The 21,286-nt window shown below is 37.4% G+C and overlaps 1 protein-coding gene across 8 annotated transcripts in view; it reads right to left on the reverse strand.

Annotated features, from left to right (window-relative positions):
* The window catches only part of SORCS2 (sortilin related VPS10 domain containing receptor 2), a 548,057-nt gene that overhangs the window by 109,163 nt on the left and 417,608 nt on the right, over positions 1-21,286 (reverse strand). For all 8 annotated transcript variants that reach the window (XM_062638797.1, XM_062638795.1, XM_062638796.1 and 5 more), the window contains exon 4: positions 1,721-1,885. In XM_062638797.1, coding sequence (XP_062494781.1) covers positions 1,721-1,885 — 165 coding nt within the window. The remainder of the gene's footprint in view (positions 1-1,720; positions 1,886-21,286) is intronic.

Consider the following 21,286-nt stretch of genomic DNA (forward strand, 5'->3'; position numbering starts at 1 on the left):
TAAAGTTACAGTTCTGATTTTCAACTCTTCCTTTGCCAACATCCTTTCATCTTCCTTCTCCCTTCTAAGGCCAACTACATTAGATCTTAGACAAAATGTAAGCAGGTTACTGACTCTGTTATCGTTAAAGGCATCCTTCATTCCTACACAACTTACTTATAGCTGTAGGACTTGTCCAGTAAGCCTTTGCGATTGACTCCTTCTAGTGTCCAGCAGATTACCTAACCCTTCCTGCTACTCCTGCAGATCTATTCTTTACTGAATATCTTGTGTGGCTTTTTTTTTGTCCAGTCTCATTTTAAGTTTGGCAAATAACAGCATCACTCCTTTTGGAAGATTACAAAAGAAAAAAATTCCTGAAAATCTCTTTAATATGAATAAGTCATAAGAAAAAAACAAACAAACAAACAAAGCAAATGCTTCACTTTGTGCTTCTGCCTCCTCTTTCCCGGCAAATATTTCCAACCACTTGTTGTGGGCTGGTCAGCTTCTTCAGTACAGTTCTTTCAACTCATAATTAGGATTTTGCCATTCTGTAACTATACAGAATTCAGGAGCTATATATATCATTAGAAGCAAAATTCAAACTGAAATAAAAAAGGTTGTCATAATATAGGCTTTTCGTAACTTCAGGCTTCCCTGAAGTATTTTGTTCACATAACATGCATCCAACGTATTTTTAATTGTGTTAGGATTTCAAGTTGAAACTGCTAAGTAAAATATTTCATGTAATTTGTGACTGAGTTGGGTTTGGTAAATATGTTATTCTAGTTTTATCTTTATTTGCAAATGCCTGTAAACATGAATTGCTTTGGGATGGGCTATTAACTTACATATCCCAGAAAACATCCTAAAGGATGACTTGATATAAAATCACTGAAAATGGTGTAATATTTAGCTGCAGCATGAGCAACTGTCTCTGACTAACCTCACCACCAAAATATGCACATTCTGTGAAGTCTGACAAGGATTAAAATGGGCTACAGTTTACTAATTTCAGTTTAAAATAGGAGCAACAATGGAGGTGAGTCAAGACCATGGTCAGGACCAGAATCACAATGACTTTACAGCTGCAGTTTTGGCACTGTGAAAAACAGATGAACTATAGGCAGACTGCGCACACTCATCCGTGCTTAGCCTAACCCATCCAGGAAAATGACAATTTTACCAAAAGAAATCTGGAAGATGGTTAAAATTTACAAACGTGCTAACTCCTGAATCTGAAAGCAGCAGAAATACCTCATAGGAGAGAGAATTATTTTACATTTCTACAGATTCACTGATTCCTCAAATACTGCTCTGCTGTACTACTGTGCAGTTTGCTTTATACTACTTTTACGTTCCATGAACAGCCTTTGGAGGCACTATTTCAGCTTCATTAACTTTCTACTACACTATAAATTACAGGGAAATTGCTTATGGTCACTTTCTAGGGAGGAGCACATTTCAGAAGTACTATTTTACAATAATAAGCAGGAGGATAAGTATTACCAATATCCGTATCAGCTGAAAACACTAGGATTGAAATTACATTATAAACAAGCATTTAGACATGAAGACAATCAATATCTAAATAAAGCTCAAAGCCAAGATATGATTCCCTTCTGGGCAACTGATATTTCATAAAACCCAACACTAATCAGCATATCAAACCTGTTTTGAATCTCCTTAACTTAATAATTCCTAAATTTCAAACAAACGCAGTATCTTCAAGACTTACCTTGCCATCCTTGGTGTAAGCAAGTACTTTGTCTTCCTCTTTTGGGTGAAAAAGGAGAGTTTCCACAAAGAAAGTAATGGGTTGCTTCTGGAAACTGGCTCCTTCATCTGTGCTTATGAAAAGGCTTTGTTCACGGTCATTATGGGAAGAACTTACAAGAATTATCTAAAAGACAAGAATGACAACATACATTCAGAAGACTGTTTTCTTTATAACAACACAGCCTTGTTTTTCCTGTGCAAATATCAGATTTTGCTCATGCCTTACCTATCAAAATTCTGTGGACAAGAAACTGAAAGCATGTAAGGTTTAAGGACTGCAAGATCCTATTACTCTTCCCTCAAACCTGTTAACATTAAGTTCTATAACTGCTCTTGCAAATCACAGCAAATTGATCATGCTCCCCATCTCTACTCAAAATGACTGCCTTAGATTTTGGTCCTTCTGCAAGGTTCATGAAGCCATGTTAGTCTCCAGACTAACAAATACAGAAATAATACTAGTAACGACTCTTTTAAACATACCCATATAAATACTCACCTTATCTAGTAAGGCTGCCTTTATAAATACTAAATGTAAAAATAATCACTGCTACAGTTGCATCAGAAGAATTACGCAGGAAGAAGAACTAGTTCATAACATCTCTCCACTGCTTCATCATTCTCCTCATGCTGACACACTTTGGATAGAAAGACAATTCACTTTGATGCGGAAAAATATGCCAATCAATTGCTTGTATTTCCTTCTCAGGCCCAAACAGTGCCTTAACTCAAACACAGCAATAGCTTGAGCTGTCTCCTTGTGTGAACTTTGTGTCAGGCTTTCAGCAACAAAAAAGTTTTCCCCACATAATTCAAATAGAATTTACTCTTTTCAACTTCTTCACATTTTGCAGCCGGCCAACATGTTATGGCATGGTTCTAAAAATGCCAATATGAGGATCCATTTTTTTATTGTCCTTCCAGATCAAACAGACCCAGTTAGTAACCTAGAAACAAAACGTGGATTTTCAAAGACCAGCTGGGGTCTATTTGGCTTGTACTTCAAAACCAATTAAAAAAAAATAAATCCTGAATTCAAAATGTTTTTAGAATATTCAACAAATATTCTGTTATGGAGAAAACTCCACAGAATACTGATCACCATGATACAGTGACTGTAAACTGCTTACAGAGATAAATGGCAATGAGTTATACAAACAGAATTACAATAATGAGAATACAGAGAATGAAATATATTAGACAAACCAGTATAATTTTTATGTAGACACTTTTTTAGAGTGAAGCTGAAGTTAGAAGTTTGAAATTTCTAATGAATTACACAGATATGACAGCTGGACTGAGCTTTTAATGCAATTGGTCTTGGGGGAAAAACTATAAATACAATATTTGTAGATGCTCTAATTTGACAGGTTACTTAAGCATGTGCACTTGTAATTGAAGCACATACACAGTTGCACTAATTTTTGCATAGCTTTCATGTACTTCAAATGGGGCACATACTGAAGCACATTGCTGAACAAGACATAGAATTGCACATAGTCCTGCGTCAATGGCCCACTGCTGCAACCCCACATTAAAGCCTATGTGAAGCCAAATCTGCTTCTGTTAGCTGTGTGACTAGGTCAGAAGAAAGTGCAAGATAATAGCCTATAGCTGTGCTGTGATCTTGTATTATTTTAATGATACACATCGCCCAAGAGTAGGAAACAATATTTTTATTGGAAAGCCTCTATAAATGAGATTATCACAAATGCCATCCTTTATTCCTACTGTATGCAATGGCTTCCCATCTCTTCAGACAGTATCTGTTTAATTTATTACTGTACATGCTCCACATATGCTGTTGGTGGCATAGACAGAGGTTCAAAGATTCTTGTAACACACTAATTTGGCAGGTTTTCTGCAAGAGGGAACAGCACCAACCTAAAACTGAATGTGGCTTGTATGTGCTGCCCTGTCCTTTTGCTTGCATTGCAAGGATGAATGAAGAAGCATTTATGCCCAGCATGGAGACTTGTACTTTCCTTGCCACACTACCATCTGCAACTCATGCTCAAAATATCTAGTTTACCTTAGAAATAAAGGGGCACAAACTATCTGTGCTCATTCCTCTTGGTTCCTCACCAGATCACAGAAAGAAAGACAAGGTCCTATGCTAAACCAAACTCCACAAGAGAGACTGCAACAGGAGCTCCACAATTCCTGATGATGCCTGTGTCCATGCATGTCCTCATATTTTAATATAAGCACAAAGCTGGTCCTGAAACCCATGCTTAGCTTGCAGTGTGAACAAATACCTCCATGCTGCATCACTGGAAGCAGTATGGTAGTAATTCAGTATAGAAAGCCTAATAGCTTTGGATACAGTCTTCTAGTCCAAATAACACTTTCTGTAAATACCAATCTCTTCATTCTCTCCTGTTAATGTTTTAAAAAACGTATACAACTACGACAAGGAATCAGTATGTCATGTACTCCACAAAAGGAATGAAGTGCACTTGTACAGAACATTAATCTCTGGACTACAGCACTATTGTGTTGCTTTTTCTGGCCCAGTAAATCTTACACTTCCAAAAGTAACTAATTTTGGCTTCAAAATAATGAAGGAATGAGGATTATAAATTTGGGAGTGGTTTTCATTGTTACTGAGACTTGAGTATAGGCATGTCTAGGTTTCATAATGAGGACCAAAGAGCAGCTTGCAGAAATCATAACAAAAATGCTAGCTATAATGAAATGCAAACACAATGTGATATTTGCTAATCCTGTCCTTCAAAAATATTATGTGTCTTTTGTAGTTAAATCTATTGGGGAAAAAAATAGCCTAAAGACTGTAGACATCTAAGCATATATGCAAAGTCCCTAACTATACTTTTATTCACACACATCATAATTCATTTAATGAAATATTTTTGAATTTCAGTCAATGTTCTGAATTTCACTCAATAGTTTAAACTGATCATTATGTGCCAAGCATACAGATTTGCTACCCACAGCTAACACACTGGGTGCTCAGCTTTGCCTGCTGGCTAACACTACCTATTGAGGAAAATATTACAGAGTAAATATTGTAGCTACTTTAAATGTTTCCATGACAAGTTTTATTTACTTTGCAAGTGGAACAAATAGCAAAACCTTCCTGCTAGCAACTGATGAAGGGATGCAACTGGGATGTACTATCTGGAGAGCCAACTAACAGTGATTGCTGAGGGTTTGAACTCAAAATAAACAACTACTCGCTTGAACAATTGCATATCCAAAAACCAGAACAGATTTTAATCACATCTAAATTTCATTTAAGCTTCTTTTAAACAACTTTTTACAGAGCATTTCTCTCTCCTGTGAGACTCTTCTTGTATTTTCTTAGTAAACTGTAACTTTATATTTTACTGTTTATCCTGACCTCACTTCTCAATCTACCATCAGCTAAATAAAACACAGTAACGTATGTGTGTACATTCAGATCAGATGTAAATTTACAACTTCATATAGTTAAGCAAAGGTAAAAGAATATTTCAAGGAGATGAACTATCCCATGGACTGTAAATAAAATGAGTGACTATAAGGCATGTTATAGATCAACAGAAAGGAAAGCAAAAAAAGAGTTCTAATAAAAATGAAAAATACCACACCGTGCCAACATATGAATTAAAGCAGTCCAAAAAAAGAAAAGCCATGCTTTTGTTCATTTCAGGAAAAGCTAGTGAGGCAGGAGGTAACACAAAAGCCAAATAAATCTGAAAATAACATAATTACATCCATTTATTTAATCTTTCTTTCAGGAATGATTGGCCAATGTGTATATCTACTCATTCCCTCTACTGGGTGGAATCACAATCTGAGCCCCAAAGGATAAAAAGGCTCTGACAACTTAGGTTACAGGACCCTTTGTATCATACTACTCACAGTGATTACTTGGGAGTCTTAACTATAGATATGGCAGCAATTCAAAGCTATGCTGCAATTTCAAGTGGCAATAAACACAGGATATTAACATGCATCATTTGCACTGTGTCTGAAATATAACCCCCCTCCCCTCAGTTTAGATCCAATCAAAATGTAAACTCAAGACAATTTGATCTTAATCAGCACTTTCTCTAAAACAAGGCAATCTTCTAACATACTACAATTGTGCTGTCTCTTTCAGCTTCAGCAACTGGTCCTAATTGTAATTCTAGCTTTTATTTTCCTTTCTGTTTCTCTAGTAATAAAAAAAGGAAAAAACAAGTCAGAATGTCCATCACGAAGAAATTTCTAGACTCACAGCATCTCATTTGCCACAGGAGGTTTCTGCAGCAAGTGGTAAGACAGATAAGACGCACCAATTTTTAATTCTATAACCTGCATATGGTCAGAAATCAAGACACCTCACATGCCTCCACACTCCAATCTGACCTTGAAGGAAGAAACCAGGCTGAGTAAGAAATCAAAGCACAGAAACTCTTCATTTAAGCACACAGAAGTCATACACTGGGAGGCCAAGCCACCTACGCCTGTTTAGTCCCCTCCAGTGGACACAATTTGGCTGTGGGGATTCAATCCTAAAGAGTGCTGGACTCACTCCAGCCAAAATCTTAACAATGCAAACTTAGGACCCATCCCCACTAAGGTCAAATAATTTCCATTAAGAACATGTTACATTAATGCCTAGATGGAGGGTCTTAGCTAAACTGGAGACAAGGCTGCTGGGCACATGGCAGCACCACTCTGCTAGTGATACCATCCCATAAACCTGCATGCCTACCTGTGTTTTGAAAAGAAATATTCTTTGTGGCAGTACTGCCAATCTCTATGAAGTATTCATAGAGCTTCAACAGTACTGCAGTCATACCCTCAACATTTTTCAGATTAAGTAACTAACATCTATTTTTCTTGTTTTCATAATTTACATTATTTGTGTGTTAATTAGGTATGCTTGGTTGAAACAGAAATTACTCTGGCACCTGGTCCCAATTGTAAATGAGATGCTGCTTCCCAGACAGCATTCATAAAACATACAAAGTGGACTGCCAAGGGTTATGATTTTCATCTTGGATGGTATGAAAGACCTGATAACTCAAGAATCGCAAACCTGCAGAGTGAAATATAGTCACTTTACTTACACAGTGGTAAAAAAATATCTAAGAATCAACCCAGGATAATTCCAAGCAGAGAGTGAAATAAAATGCCTTCCAAGTAGCAGTTTAATCCTGTAGATTATCCCTGGAAGTTTCACCCAATATCACTCACCACAAATGTTAGTTAGTAGTGACTCCAATTACTAGCTTATGACTGAGAATTAACAAGAACTAGAAAATCAGCTTCTCTGTGCAACTGAATTACATAAATGCACATCGATGGAATATATATGTGAATGTACACAAATCCCAGAACAGTGTGTTACTTTTCATTCACAGCTTCCTCTAGAATTAATATTTACTTTCTCCCGAAGAGCCCCTTTTAAAATATTGGAAATACATATTTGAAATATTTGGCTTTGTCTGCAGGGCACCCACCATAGTGGAAACAAGCTTAAGGGTTGTTACATGTCATATTAATGAATGCCCACAGAGAACCAGCTACAAAAATTCTGACTGATGTTGATGACCAGCCTGAAAATCCTGCCCCGTTACACTTGTTGGCAACCTGTATATATCTGAATCTGCCAGATCTGTATAACCGAACACTTCAACGATGCTAACTATGCCAACTTTCTAGGGGATACCAATTACAGGTCAATTCTTCAGTCTTCTTATTTAGAGAACTGTCAGGCAGGATAAGCAAATTGGTCATTACCTCTTCCTCCATGGGAACAACTCTCATCCATTTACGACCTGCTGGAACCAAAAAACTGTTGCCACTTGACTAGCACGGCGGTCCAAATCTTCATGAGGAATGCTCTGTTCAAAACCATTTCAGAGCAGTAACTGGTGCTGCCAGCCCAAGAATTTAAAGAAACCCCAGTACATATGAAGCAAACTTGGTATTCCTGCAATATAATGAGGGATGAATATGCCAAAGGTCACAGCAGAGGGAGAGAAAAAACGGTATTCAGCATCTTCATAGACAGTCCTTTCTTTAATAACTAATTTTTCTACTGCTACTTGCACCCATATTGCAGAGCTAAGATACACATGCATTGCTTATCTTCTGAAAAATATGTTGGTACCTTTATAAGCAAGTAATTAATAAGGAGCATATTTAGTATACCCAGTGGATCTTCTGGCACAGGCTGAACCTTACATTGATAGGAATACAAGCTTTATTAGGTACCTAAGGAAGGCTGACATAAAGGATCCTAATACTATTTGTTACAGATACTACTTTTTTGTTTTTGTTAAAAGTGTAAACAGAAGAGCCCTTTGGTTTTCCTGCGAGGTTCAGTGTTAGCCTGGTTGTTGCTAATTCTTCAGAAAAAGTGATCACTTAACATAGCCTTTGTATAGTTCATAAATCTAAAAAAAAGCAAAGCTTAATGTTCAGATGTTTTGTGAAATATTCATCATATTCATATATTTACATATGCAAACTGTTTCAGTTAAAACTATGCCCTCCAGTATACCAGGAACTAAATCAGACAGTATTTCCCGGTATGCTCTAGATCATCAGTTTGAGTAGGGAAGCACAGAACCAATTCTATTCCCTAACCAGGTTTTATATTGTCCATAAAACAAGGACATTCGTGGGTCTTGGAGAAAACGAAGGGGTTTGGACTGCACAACAGAAATGGCCAAATTTCACTCTCTCACCAACATCTCCACAAATATTAGTATTTCCCACACAGCAACAGGCACATACTGATCTTTTAAACTTGGTCATTCACAGACTAATCTAATTCATTAAGTTATTTTGCAGACATCCAATAAACCTGCAAATATATTCTGCCTGAAGAGATCATAAAGCAAAAATATAAAACAGTGCTTCCCAAACAAGATAACGGATGCACAACAAATGACTGCATATGTATGTTGATCTAATTTAATGAAGAAAGAGGTCAAACAGTTCCTAGTCTCCAGCCATTAATTTGTCAGTAGCAAAACTGCACTAAACTAAAAGAGAAATTACATGAATGGTAACTAGTGGATGAGGAGAAAATACGAAGGAAGAAAAGGCAGTTGTGGTGGTTAAGAATATCAGTCATATGGGATTGATCAGGACCTCCTTGTCTTGTGTAATAGGAAAACCCTCATCTGCCTTAAAAATATTACAGGTGTGGCTTTTGTTTTTTTATTATGAAACTCAGTTCTATTATAAGGCCACATAAGAATTTTCTGGGAAAACTTGAAAACGGAGATCTCAAAATGTTACCCTGGGGAATCCCACCTTGCACAAATTGTTCCCTCCAATACCAAATAATCAACAGGCTCCTGGTGTTCTCAAAGCCAAAGGTCAAACCATAATGTTCTTAGTGCCAGCTGAGGCATCAACTTCAGCATCTTTATTCCTCTCACTCCCAGTTCTATAGAGCACTTCTTATGCAGATCAGTTTACTTAACTCTGTTACAAATCATAAGGAATAAATCTCATTTGCCAGACTTGGTGGGGGGTTGGGGGGATGTATATACACTGCAAAACCACACAGGTTCATGCAATCAGATGGGCTACATCCAAAATTGTTGAAGCAGCTGGTTGAAATCATTGAAAGCTGTGAAAGGCTCCAGTGATTAGGAGATGTTCCTGAAGACTGGAAAACAATTAGCATCATAACCCTCTCAGCATCACCTACAAAGCCTCTCAGACGTGACTCATATTGCATTTTGAATTTCCCCATTCCCATATTTAAAGGGGTAGCTGGCACTATGAAGTCTGTTGTTAAAGTCTTTACCCTTCCGCAAGCACCTGCTTCCTTGTGAGAACTGTAGGCACTCTCTTTAATGGAGGTCTGGGTATAGTTAAAGATTGAACAGCCCTTCTGTCCTAGACCACAGGGGAAAATACAAACCTGGGGGAAAGAGCTGCGTTGAGCAAGTCTTTCATACATAAGGCACAACTGATTATGTGGTTTTGAGGGGAAAAATTGAAGTGTGGAAGAAAAGGAGGCAGAGAAGCAGAAGGAAGCACTCAGAAAACAGTATTTATTTTTCACTTTTGCCATATCTCCATTATGTAGGCTACAAAGCTTAATTATAACAACTCTTGCTATTGAAAGATTCCCCCTTATCTTTGATATCCAGTCCAAATGGACTGGAAAAAAAACCTCTTAAAAAGCAGAAAGGAAATGTCTTTTAAAGTAATTTTTGGTCCCATTAAGGCAAATCTCATTAATAGAAAAAGGACTTCAGTGAAGAATAGACCTTTTATATTCAGAAGCGTACAGTACTGCTGTGCCTGATTCTAGCAGCACTGTAGATAATAAACCATTCTCCATCAGGGTTTAGATTTTTACAGTTCTGAAGTACCCATTTTATATTGAGGTAGGGTTTTAGTAAATGCGCATACCTGGCACTCATTGTGCTAGTCTTCGTCAGGTGTACTTGAGATTGGTGACTGGAGCTTTTGAAAGATGATGTCTAAAACACTTTTTGCGTTGAAAAGCATCGTTTTGCCGTAACTGAAATGTATTGCTGAAAACTTGCATCAGAAAATTTATCAGCATGATTCCTAAAGCCCATGAGGGAATTAGGGTGAGAGGATATTCCCTCTAGGACTGTTCCACCTTATGCACATAGATAAAAAATATATATGCTAGGACAGAGATGCTGACTTTGTCGATCAGTTGTTAGAGAACTCGCATGTGTCACTACGAGTCTTGGTATCTTAGGTGAATGCTGTCATTACTGAAGCTTAGGCAATTCTGTACACATTCTCATATATGAGAGAAAGAAAAGGCTGCACGTCATCAAAACCAAGACAGAAATAGAAAAAATGGTCTTTTGCTCATTTGCTAAACTGGTAAAATGTAGGGGCAAGGGTTATTGCTTCTATATTTGTTCCCAAGCGTGTTATTTTGGCTCTTTTTCAGAACATTTTAATGAAAAGTTGAGGAGTGAATAGGAAAGGAAATTAAATGAATGCACAAACATTTCTACTAATCTTCTTTCTCTCACTGTCACTAACATTTAATCCTCATGACAAGTTTGTAATTAATCCAGGGGATTTTTATCTTTTTTAACATTTTTTTTTTCTGAAAATGAGAAGTTGGGAGACTGCAGATCCTGACTGCGGATGTTTACAGACACAAAAGGCAGCTAGGAAGATTTCAGGAGCTGCTAGAGATTCAGCTATGAATTATGGCTGATACTGAAAAAGAAAATTCAAGTGATATTGTTTCTCTTCCCTTATAAAACTACAGCCACAGAGAGCTCTAAGAACAGTAGACCGAGGTTAGTCTTGGAGTACCAATTCTGTTCTCAGTCAGCTGGAACTTTGGCAAACTGACCATTTTACAGACCCTGGGACTGACCTCATCTAAATCAGAATCCAAACAAAACATTAGTCTTACCACTGTGCTGGCACTTACAAGGTTTTGCAGTGGTTCTTGAGGCTGTAACACGAATGTCATGTGAGACTTTACATACATCACAGTTGCTCTACGTTTCACATCAATACCAACAAGATGTGAATAAAAATATGTGCTTACAGGTGGTTTTAAAAGAGAAGCAGAGGAACTAAAAAAAAACAGAGAAATTCAAGAACGGGAACAAAATATTGCAGAAGGTATATTGGCAGGAACCATCTGTATTTCAACAAAGGAAGGAGGAAAAAAAAACCCTGTCTGCTATTATCCTCAGAATCTCCATATTATTTACATTTTTATTTCATTGTTTAAATTAAATATGTTTAAAGCATATTGGAAGTAAATATGGGGCTACTGGAAACAGCCCCACATCAACAAAATACACTTTAGGAGTAAACAAAGAAGCAACTCCTCCCTCTTAGAAATCAACACCCCCTTCTACCCCAATGCTGTCAGTAAAATAAGTATTAATAAAGTATTAATAAAAAGAGCATTCATACAAATACCTGCTGTCATTATGGGAAAAACAAAACAAAACAACCACAAACAAAAAAAAAACAACCCCAAAAAACCCCAAACTAAACAAAATCCAAAAATCCCCACCTATTGCAGTGTAACTTCAAACTTCCAGTTTAAAGCACCATTCACTTCCAATGACAGAATCATAGAATCATAGAATAGTTAGGGTTGGAAAGGACCTTAAGATCATCTAGTTCCAACCCCCTGCCAATAATATATTTTATCTCTTTACTGTACATTAAGACCACACTGTACTGATGCTTCCAGCGGTCTCAGTATCTTGGAGTTAATTTCCATGAGGGAAGAATGCCTTACTGCTCCAGAGCCAATTTCTAATCTCGGCTGTGCAGATGTGTATGTTTTTGATTAAATCTACTCTTCAGCTGACATGCACATACACAGCAAACAGAACACAGACCTGTATACCTTCAGATTTGAACAGGCAGTCTTAAATAACCTGGGTTAGACAAGTAGGATAAAAACAATTAATCTCAGCTGGTAATTAGGTATCGTTCTGGGATTCACAGTTTCAGTGTTTGACAGACCCAGATGGATACTGCACAGATGTTGCATTAGAACATAGCTCTTTGGCTTGAAAGTTGCATGCTTTTGCTTTCTTTCCCTTTCTTTCCTTTCAAATGGACATGGACTTATTCATAGATAAGATTTTCAGCTTATCTGTTTTTCCTTCTCCTTTGCTTCTCAGATCACCTGTTGCGCTAAGGGGCAGGCTATATGGCTACAACCACCACCTCACTGTCCTCCACAAATGCTGTTCTGTTAACAATCCACAGCAAAGAGAAGGCACTGAAGCTAGGAAGGCTGGGTTGCCCATTGGGCTTTTTTTTTTTCAGAGGTATCTATCTATTTTGTTGGAAAAAGCCAGATGCCTAGGTAAAGTCCAAGACCCTAACATTTTGATGAGGCAGGATCACAGATTACTACATTAGAAGGATGAGATTCCACCCTTGACTTTCTAGCATCAGTTATAATTAGAAATGTTTAATTTACATTTTTGTCCCTTGTTAGTATTAGTGCTGCAAACAGCATAGCATACTTACTTATGTTTATAAAATCCTTGCACTTTCCAAGACACCTTGTCCTTCACCTCTTATGTTTTAATCCATTGAAGCCATGGACCATGGCCAGCCACTGATCAAAAGCGTAAGAAAGTTTTTGATCTTTTATATCGATTGTATTTGAGGTAATGCTCTTAAAAACACAACTAACTGGGCAGAGGCTGAGTGGTGTGAGTTAGCCATAAAGGATGAGCTAGAAAAAGAGAAGCAGTAGGAGTTATGAAAAGTCTCTTTCACATAATTTAAATTTAATTAAAACCTCTCAGTATAATCTATATCCAGAAAAAAAAAAATGGCCTTTTGTCATTTCTACAAGTGAGTTTATTGAAAGAAGCAATCTCCTGAGACTGCAGCCCATTCCAGAAATGTAAATAGAAATCACACAATAATCAACAGCCCATCCCAGGTGGCAAGCTGATTTACTAACAGTTCTTGATAATTTATTGCAAGTTAAACAGTTCGGTGACAGGCAGGGAAGGAAGGAAGGAAGGTGAAAAAGAATAAAAAAAAAAGGGGAGGGAGGAGGAAGAATGGAAGTGGGTCATTTACTCTCTTGCCCAACAGTGTCTCAGTCAAATCTATCTTGCTTCATCAGCTTGCTCCTAAGTGTTTCTTTGAGAAGACTAATAAGCAGACAAGAAAAAGTTTGTAAAGGAATAAACTATAACTCATTGATTGCTATTGAAAATGGATGGGCCCGTGGGACTTAAAGACATCAAAGATGCTACATTTACCAAGAAAAAAACCACAAACCGACCAACAAAAAACCCAAACCAACAAGCCCCCAAAAATACCCCAAACTCAGAAAAAAAAAAAAAAACCTAATTCAAGAAGAAAGATTGCTCTGGAGGATAGCTCGTCTTCCCAAATTGCCTCTAAACAGACCTCTGTGGTCTGCAAAATAATTTGTCTTTGATGACTAAACAATATCGTATATTTATACAGAACCAAAGGACCTAAATCAAGATTTCTGTGAGCTTTAGCTGTATAAATCAAGGTGATGATTGGGGATGAAGAAATAGTATAGAAACATAAACAATGCAGCAAAAGGATCCCGCTGCAGTCAGCATGCCTAGACTCCTAGCTAAGTTTTCAGACACCTTCAGCACATCCACTTTTCTGTCAGCCTGATTACAAGCCTCCCAGGGCAAGACAGGCTCTGCTTCACATCTGGGCAGTGCTGAGCTCAATCATACCCTTGTCTGTAGATGCAACCATGATAAAAATAAATAAATACAGCTGCAAAAAACCAGACTGGTCACACCGAGTGCTGAAGACTGCTGTTTTCTGAGCTCACTTCTACTTTTTTTAACCCCTAAATGAAAACTTGGCAATTTTTAAAGAGACATCAAATGTTTACAGCGAATTAATTCAAATGAGCTACACAATGCCCTCATTTCCACCATCATATACAGAAAACATCCTGGAGCTATGAATGTGACTTTGCAAACAATCACAGCAGTGGGCATTAATGAAAAGTTAGATGGGATTCAGGGTATTATAATCACTGCAGCAAAGGAGGAAGAGATCAAAAGAGAACAGTGGAGGTTCATGCCCAAATAACCTGTTGTTAGCACCATGCTAACTGACAGCAATCACTGCAAGCCGTTGAGAAGCTGTGCTATTCACCTGGAAAACAAGCTCGGACTAAGAAATATCACATTGCCAACAGCTACTTAAAACAAGATGAAACACAAAGTTGAAGCTATGTTTTTGGAGTGGCCCATTTACAATTCCATGGAATGGTAAATCCCTGCAAACTCTCAACAACATAGCCAACTTGTCAAAGCCTAGGTAAGATCTGCTCATTTGGTTCCCATCTTTCCCTCTTGGTGACACTGGGGGACTTTAAAGTCCCTCTGCTGTTCAGCAGCCCCTGTTCAGGGCACAAGTCACCAGTACAAGTACTTACAGAAACCTCCAGTATTCTCCTAATACATATATAAAAAAAATAATCTTGTTTACTATGTTTAGTCTTCAGGTTTTGAGAGAATTTGAGATTTCAGATTTAGGCCAGAGCTGCTTATGGAGTATTAAACCTATATCTACAAGAAACACTGTTCAGTGAACTGGGGCCATATGGCTCAACATAGCGCAGTATGGTTCAATACAGTGCAGATTTGGTTTCCAACTAAAACTAGTTCTACAATAAAACAGTCCCATTGAATAAAGTCTGCCTCACTTTGAGACATTCACAGAAAGAAGTGAAAAAGCTAAATTTTGCAGCCTCTCCATATGTCTACATCATAACCTATTAACCAGAAGTTGTTTTTAACCAATAAAATCAATATGGACACAATCTTCACATGTCTGCAATGCTTTGGAACTATTCATGGGATACAAATTATGTTCTTATGCACTTCAAGTTTGTATTGTCATGAGTGTCCAAGATTCACCATGCGCATGCTGGGAGTTTATGTATTTTGTTCTTCAAACCCCCAAGAACATCTTTTGACTCCTCCCCATTATTCACATCTAAGTGACACTGCAAGTTGACAACTATCACTGAAGGAGAATGAGAAGCGTAGGTGATTTGAATATTCATACATGCATCTCCATCAAAAGTTGCGGCTCAAGTAATTTCTCTGCTGCCCTGTAACTTTATCAGATCTGGGCACCTTGGGAAAGCACTTGATAGTCATTAGTTCCCATTATATAGCACGATAGCAATGTCTGATCCTCTGGTACTCTAAATTCTCATATAATGAAAAACAGTTTGGTTTTATGTCAGTATTCTGCCTTCAGAACTTATGAATGCATCGTATTATTTGTATCTATTCCTAAACCTAGCTGTTGTATTTTTAGGCAAAATAATCAGCTGTGATCTTTATTAATCCATACTCACTTTGTTAAATATAAGGGAACCCCCCCCATACCTTCAAAAGATTCATTCACAATACAGTGATGGTAACAAAACAATTTGCTGTGAATGCTGTAGCATAATGCAAGCTGACAAGGTATGGTGACTGTTTTCCCAAAGCACATGGCACTCCACAAACAGAGATCACAGCTGCAGGAATCACACAGCTTTTTCTCAGTATAAAATTTGTAATAAAATTACAGGCTCACAAAGCCTCCTCCCTCAACACAAGACCCTAAAGTTATGCGAACTCTGCTGTGTTTTGAGATGGAACTCTGCAACCTCTCTTGCTAAAAGTTACACTCTAGAAAAGGAACAACAAAAATGCCTCCCTGGCCACAGACCAGTACATTACAATGAACTCCTACACTGATAGTTTAACAGGATTCACCTGAAGATCACTCCTAGATCCCAAGAAGAGCATGGCTGTGAGGGTCAGGCAGCAAACCAAGTCAGAGAGTCATGAGATTTCTCAGCAATTCACTGTAAGATTTGGAGGGGTGTTTAACTCAACTACCTGTCCTTTGTAATGAAGGTAATACTTATATGCATTGTAGGACTATGATGATGGAATTAAACTATTAAACTTAATGTTAAACTGTCCTCTGTTGTAAGCACTTCAGAATATCTCTACTTACTCTTCTCCAAAATAAAAACCAAACAGGTTTCATCCTGTGGGCTTCTCATTTTCCTTGCTGGGATTTTGACCATTTAATGTAAAACTGTTGTTGTAATGGACATAATGTAGATCAAAATAGTAGTAGACACTGAACAAGGAAACAAACAGTACAGTAAAGAAAAAGAAACATCATCTGTGCTGTCAAAAGAAGTCTCAAAAGCAGATTTTCCTTAATTTAAATGTAATCTCCACTCATTCCACTTCTTAGCTCCCTCTAGAAAGGACAGAGCCAAACATGAAGACCATTAAACATGCTGAAGCTCAGTCTAACATATACAAATATTTACCCTGAGAAATAAAATCCTTGCTATAAAATCGGGTTCAATTTCATTTTCTGGTATAAAAATTGTGGCTAAATCTATGAAGTCCAGATCTCTTTGATCTTAAAAACCCCAAAGAGTTGAAGTTAGGGGTCCATAGAGTCCTTCTTCTTATCTAATATATGCAGTGTGTTAGTGAAATAAATAATCCTTTCTTATGTAAGAGGAGGTTGCAGAATCAGGTTTGCTGTGACCATCTGTTAAAGTAAAACAGCTTGTGATGGATGTCTTGGCTTTCAGAGGTATAAGAATTCAGGCCTTGGAGCTGGTTTATCCTCTATAGCACACCAGTCTTCCGTGACTTTCATATTATGAGGGGTACTCAATTCAGTGTGAAAAGTTAACACTTGTACTAGCACCCCATTGCTCCCCAGTTCCTGATCTGCAAGTTAGGTAATGTGCATATTTTTAGACCTAGTAATTACTACTAGCAGTCTCACCACTCTAAACAAAAAGCAGAATCACAGCATTCACCATTATATTACAAATTCTGAATGAACCATACTTGACTCACTCAAAAAAGGAATCAAAAGCCACATCATGTAAAATCACACTGACTCTATGTCAGTATAAACCATACTTTGCCTCCAAAAAAAGGTCATTCCATCTTCATTAAGAGTTACTGATGTTTCTGGATGTTGAGTTCCGTATCTGTTTATTTGAATTAATGGAATGATACAGCCTGATCACAGAGAGATCCTTGAAAATATTTTTCAAGGAGGAACTTCAGTCTCAGTCTGAAGTTTTATTACAATATACACACTCTGGAAAATACAAGGTCAAGAGTGTTCCTTGCAGATGGAAGACAAATAGGCTGCTGGCAGTTCTTAGTGTTCCCTTAGACCAAATCACAAGAAACTTTTGTCTTCTGCAAAGACAAGTTTCCCCATTGGGCTTTGGAGTAATAGGATAAAGCAGGAGTTCAAGACCCATGGAGTCCCATTGCAAATAAATGAGTGATTTGCAAATCCTGCTGAATAATCAGAATATTTGTCTCCCTCACTCCCCAGTAGCCATCCTGAATTAAATCTATTCAATTCTGAATAGCAATTAGGAAAGCACTAATTGTGTACCATAGTCTTCCACCCCCCCATAGCCTTCTACCCTGAAATGGTCATCTTGTAAAAATACAAATTGCTAAAATGAAGGGAAGTCAAGTTTCTTACTTCAAGAAGTCAAGATTCTTATTTCAAAGCAGTATTACAGATTTACACTGCAAGAGGAAATACATACCATGGCAGCAAAATATGACAGAGAAATATAGCAGTATACATAATTCTAAGATTTAAGTTATTTTGGTTTTATCTACATACAAAATATATTTCCTAGAGTAATTTTAAGAACCCTTTAAGAACAGCACTGGCTGCTTGAGAAATACTATATCTCAGAGTGGCTTTTGTACAATTCGCGTAGATAAAAATTGCAGGAGACCTTATAAGTCCTGCTGCCTTCTGAGTAATCACAGGGGATATCATCATTACTCACACCCCATACAGCCAGCTTCTCTCAAGTCATAAACAACTATAATTAAGGAATGATTGGAAAACGTCAAAATTTATCTTCAAACTGGACTACCAAAATTATTTTCTTAATCACCTCAAGAGAAGCATAAAAAAAAACCATTGCCAATAATAGGAAAGATTTTTCTTCACAATTCCTACTCTATCCATATATAATTCAATTTTCACCAATCTCTATTTGCCATGTTTTCTGTAACAAATAAAAACTGAATCTCAGTCTTACCTGAGAAAAATACAGGTGCTTTTCTCCTCCATCATGTCTTTACTATCTGTCAGTCTTGCTTATTTAATTTCATCCAGAACAGAACTTGCTAGATTTTACAAGGACAATTCTTTTTTATGTTTCCATAGTGGCCCTTAGTAGTTCAACCCAGCTCCCTGCTATTCAGACACATTTATTGCTTTATTTTCAGTACAATGCTGACTTAACTCATATCCCAACATTCAACAAGGAGTGGCATTGTAGGTAGCTTGGTTCAACACAGCTGAATTATTGACAGAATAGATGCTTCCTGAATCACTTGTCAAAAGCATTTCCAGCTCCTACAACTTTCTGTTTTGGCTCTTCCTTTCTCTCCCTGCTTTTGAACCTTTCTTTATTGCACTTTGAGCGAAAGTTCCTTTTTCAGCCCACCGTGGTTTGGTCCTTCCCCTATCAGAAGCAAATCCAACACTCCCATTCTTCCTAAATTTGACTGGTACACATAATGTCGTCTTCTCAGAAATCCCCAACAATTAAAAGTGGACTGATCCTGCCGCAGAAGGCTAAAATACAACAGATGGACCTGAAGGACTCCTGAATACTTTTATGGCTCTGTATCAACCACAGCAGATCAGAAATGTGGCCACAAATAATGGGAGACAAATCCTGGCCATAATTTGTAATGCAGAAAAGAAAATAGACTGAAGTACAAGGGAAAAATATTACCATTGCTCTCCATGTTGTGAACTGATGGAGAAAAAGACCAGCTTTCAGAAAATATTCTATTGAAGCATGCAAACAAAGGCATGGGTTTCAAAAATGCTGAGCATACAGCAACTCCTGTTGTGCCCCCGTGAGTACATCTTCCAATTATCTCAGAACTTGATACTCTAAGCTCTTGAAAAGCTGATCTTAATCAGAGGCATTAAGCAATTCTGATTCTTTCTCTCCTCTCTCACCATCCCGCAGATCCATTCCCATAAGGATTCTGTAAGTGTGAAGTCTGCTGCAGAACTGGGTATTAATGTAGTCCCTTTGTTGTTTCACTCAAGAACCACATTTATGTATAGATTTATTTATCGTACTTTTTAATAGCAGTTGAATACCTTTTTCTCAACATGTGCCATTAATATCAAGCACCTGCAGTCTTCAGACATCATAACACCATACTATTCTTATGAGTAACAACTCATTCTTATCAGATGAAAGAGAAATAATAGTTTCTGATCTCATATTACAGCTGTGATGTCGTTGATGGAAGAATATTCTGTTTAATAGAATGACCTGTGTTACCTTTTGTTAAGGAAGTGTCAATTGTGAAAGCCTTCATTAAAGAGAGAACAAACGAGCAAGACAGAAAAGCCCTTTAAGAAAGCTGGGCTGTCAGGTTTTCTCCTAGAGAAGTAACAGTTTTTTTTCACACTGCTTTGTGAACTGAATTATATTTGACATTTATTCCAACTCAAACCTACCTAAAGTTACATAGTCAAATCATCAACCATTAGAGTCAAAAGTTAAGATTTATTAAAGTGTTTTTCTCTTCTGAATTTCACCCCCCTTCACAGATCCTCCATCTGTAACTTTCCAACTCACCGTCATATAAAAGTCAACTTTTTACAGAGCTCTGTGCATGGAATATTCATGTTTAGTATGTTTTACGAAGGTAGTATGTACCCATGAAACTTCGGAGATAAGTGTAATTGAGAGGCAGGTATCACTGCTGTTACACAGCTGACACTGATGTGCACCACTGGCCTGTTCAAGCCTTTGTGATAGCAACCTACAACTATCAGCTATTTGCTGCTAGGGTTTTCAAGGGAGAGTTCAAAAGGTGTAGCATTTGAGATTCCTATCCTGCCTCCCCAGTCTCTACCTCTTAATCAAGTTTTGATAAGCTATCATTTGTATAGCAGGTTATGAATTCACAGATTAGACAACAGAATCAACTCAGCTATGCTCAAATAATGAGAGTGTTGGGTTTAGTGCAATGAACTTGGATTGCAATATAATAAATAGCATTAAGCAGTGCTCCTGTTCAAATGCAGAGCATGCTTAAAAAGTCAAGTAACTTGAAAACCTTAAAGTTGGAACCCTTTATCTCTCGTTCTGTGATATAATAAAGACAATGAAGCCCTGCAACAAAATCACAAAATGCTTTGCCTTGCCTTAGTATTAACTCTGAGCACCAGACAGTCCTCAAATATATCTATTATAAGGCTTATGTTTGTTGGAGGAATTGATTGAAAAGGCAGACTGCAACCCATATGTAAACAGCTGAATCAGTTATGCATTAAGTTATTGACAACAAACAATTTTTAGAAGTACTTGACTTAAAAATATATAACAATTGCTGCCTTTTTCCTAACTATAAAAATCACAGATTCCTACCTCTTAAGGCTAGAAGAGGCCACTACAACAGTCTCTTAAGAGAGAACACTGCTGAAACTACACGTGATAGTACTGTAGATTTCTAACATCATTTTTACACTGACATGTTTTTGCTGGCTTGCTGTTTTTTCCCCAGATCTCTACTAATTGTCTGTTTAACACTATACTGTCTATACTTGTTACATAAATAAACACTGTAATGTAGAGTAAAACTTCAAACTGATGCAACTTTATTTCTTAGATTAGGGTTCACTGCATGTAAAAATGTATTTCATTGCATGAAACAGAAAAACCCAAAGACCAAGAGGGACTGGTGAGAGACAGACTAACACCATTCTACTCAGCATCACAGCAAATGAATCTCCTACGGGGGAGGTAGGAATACTTCAGGTCTTATCAGGAGATGTTGGGACACCATTAGTATCCAAGGAACCTCAATGCATCTCTATGTTAATGGAACTATATTTCAACTGAAGAAAGGCATGCAGCTGTCAAGGAAGACCATTACCCACATTAGGAACTGCAGAGGTATCTGCAGCAAATAAATGGTGCTCCTGAGAT

Source organism: Pezoporus occidentalis, unplaced genomic scaffold, assembly GCF_034315485.1.
Source record: "Pezoporus occidentalis ecotype Australia unplaced genomic scaffold, CSIRO_AGI_Poc_V1 ctg58, whole genome shotgun sequence".
NCBI lineage: Eukaryota > Metazoa > Chordata > Aves > Psittaciformes > Psittacidae > Pezoporus > Pezoporus occidentalis.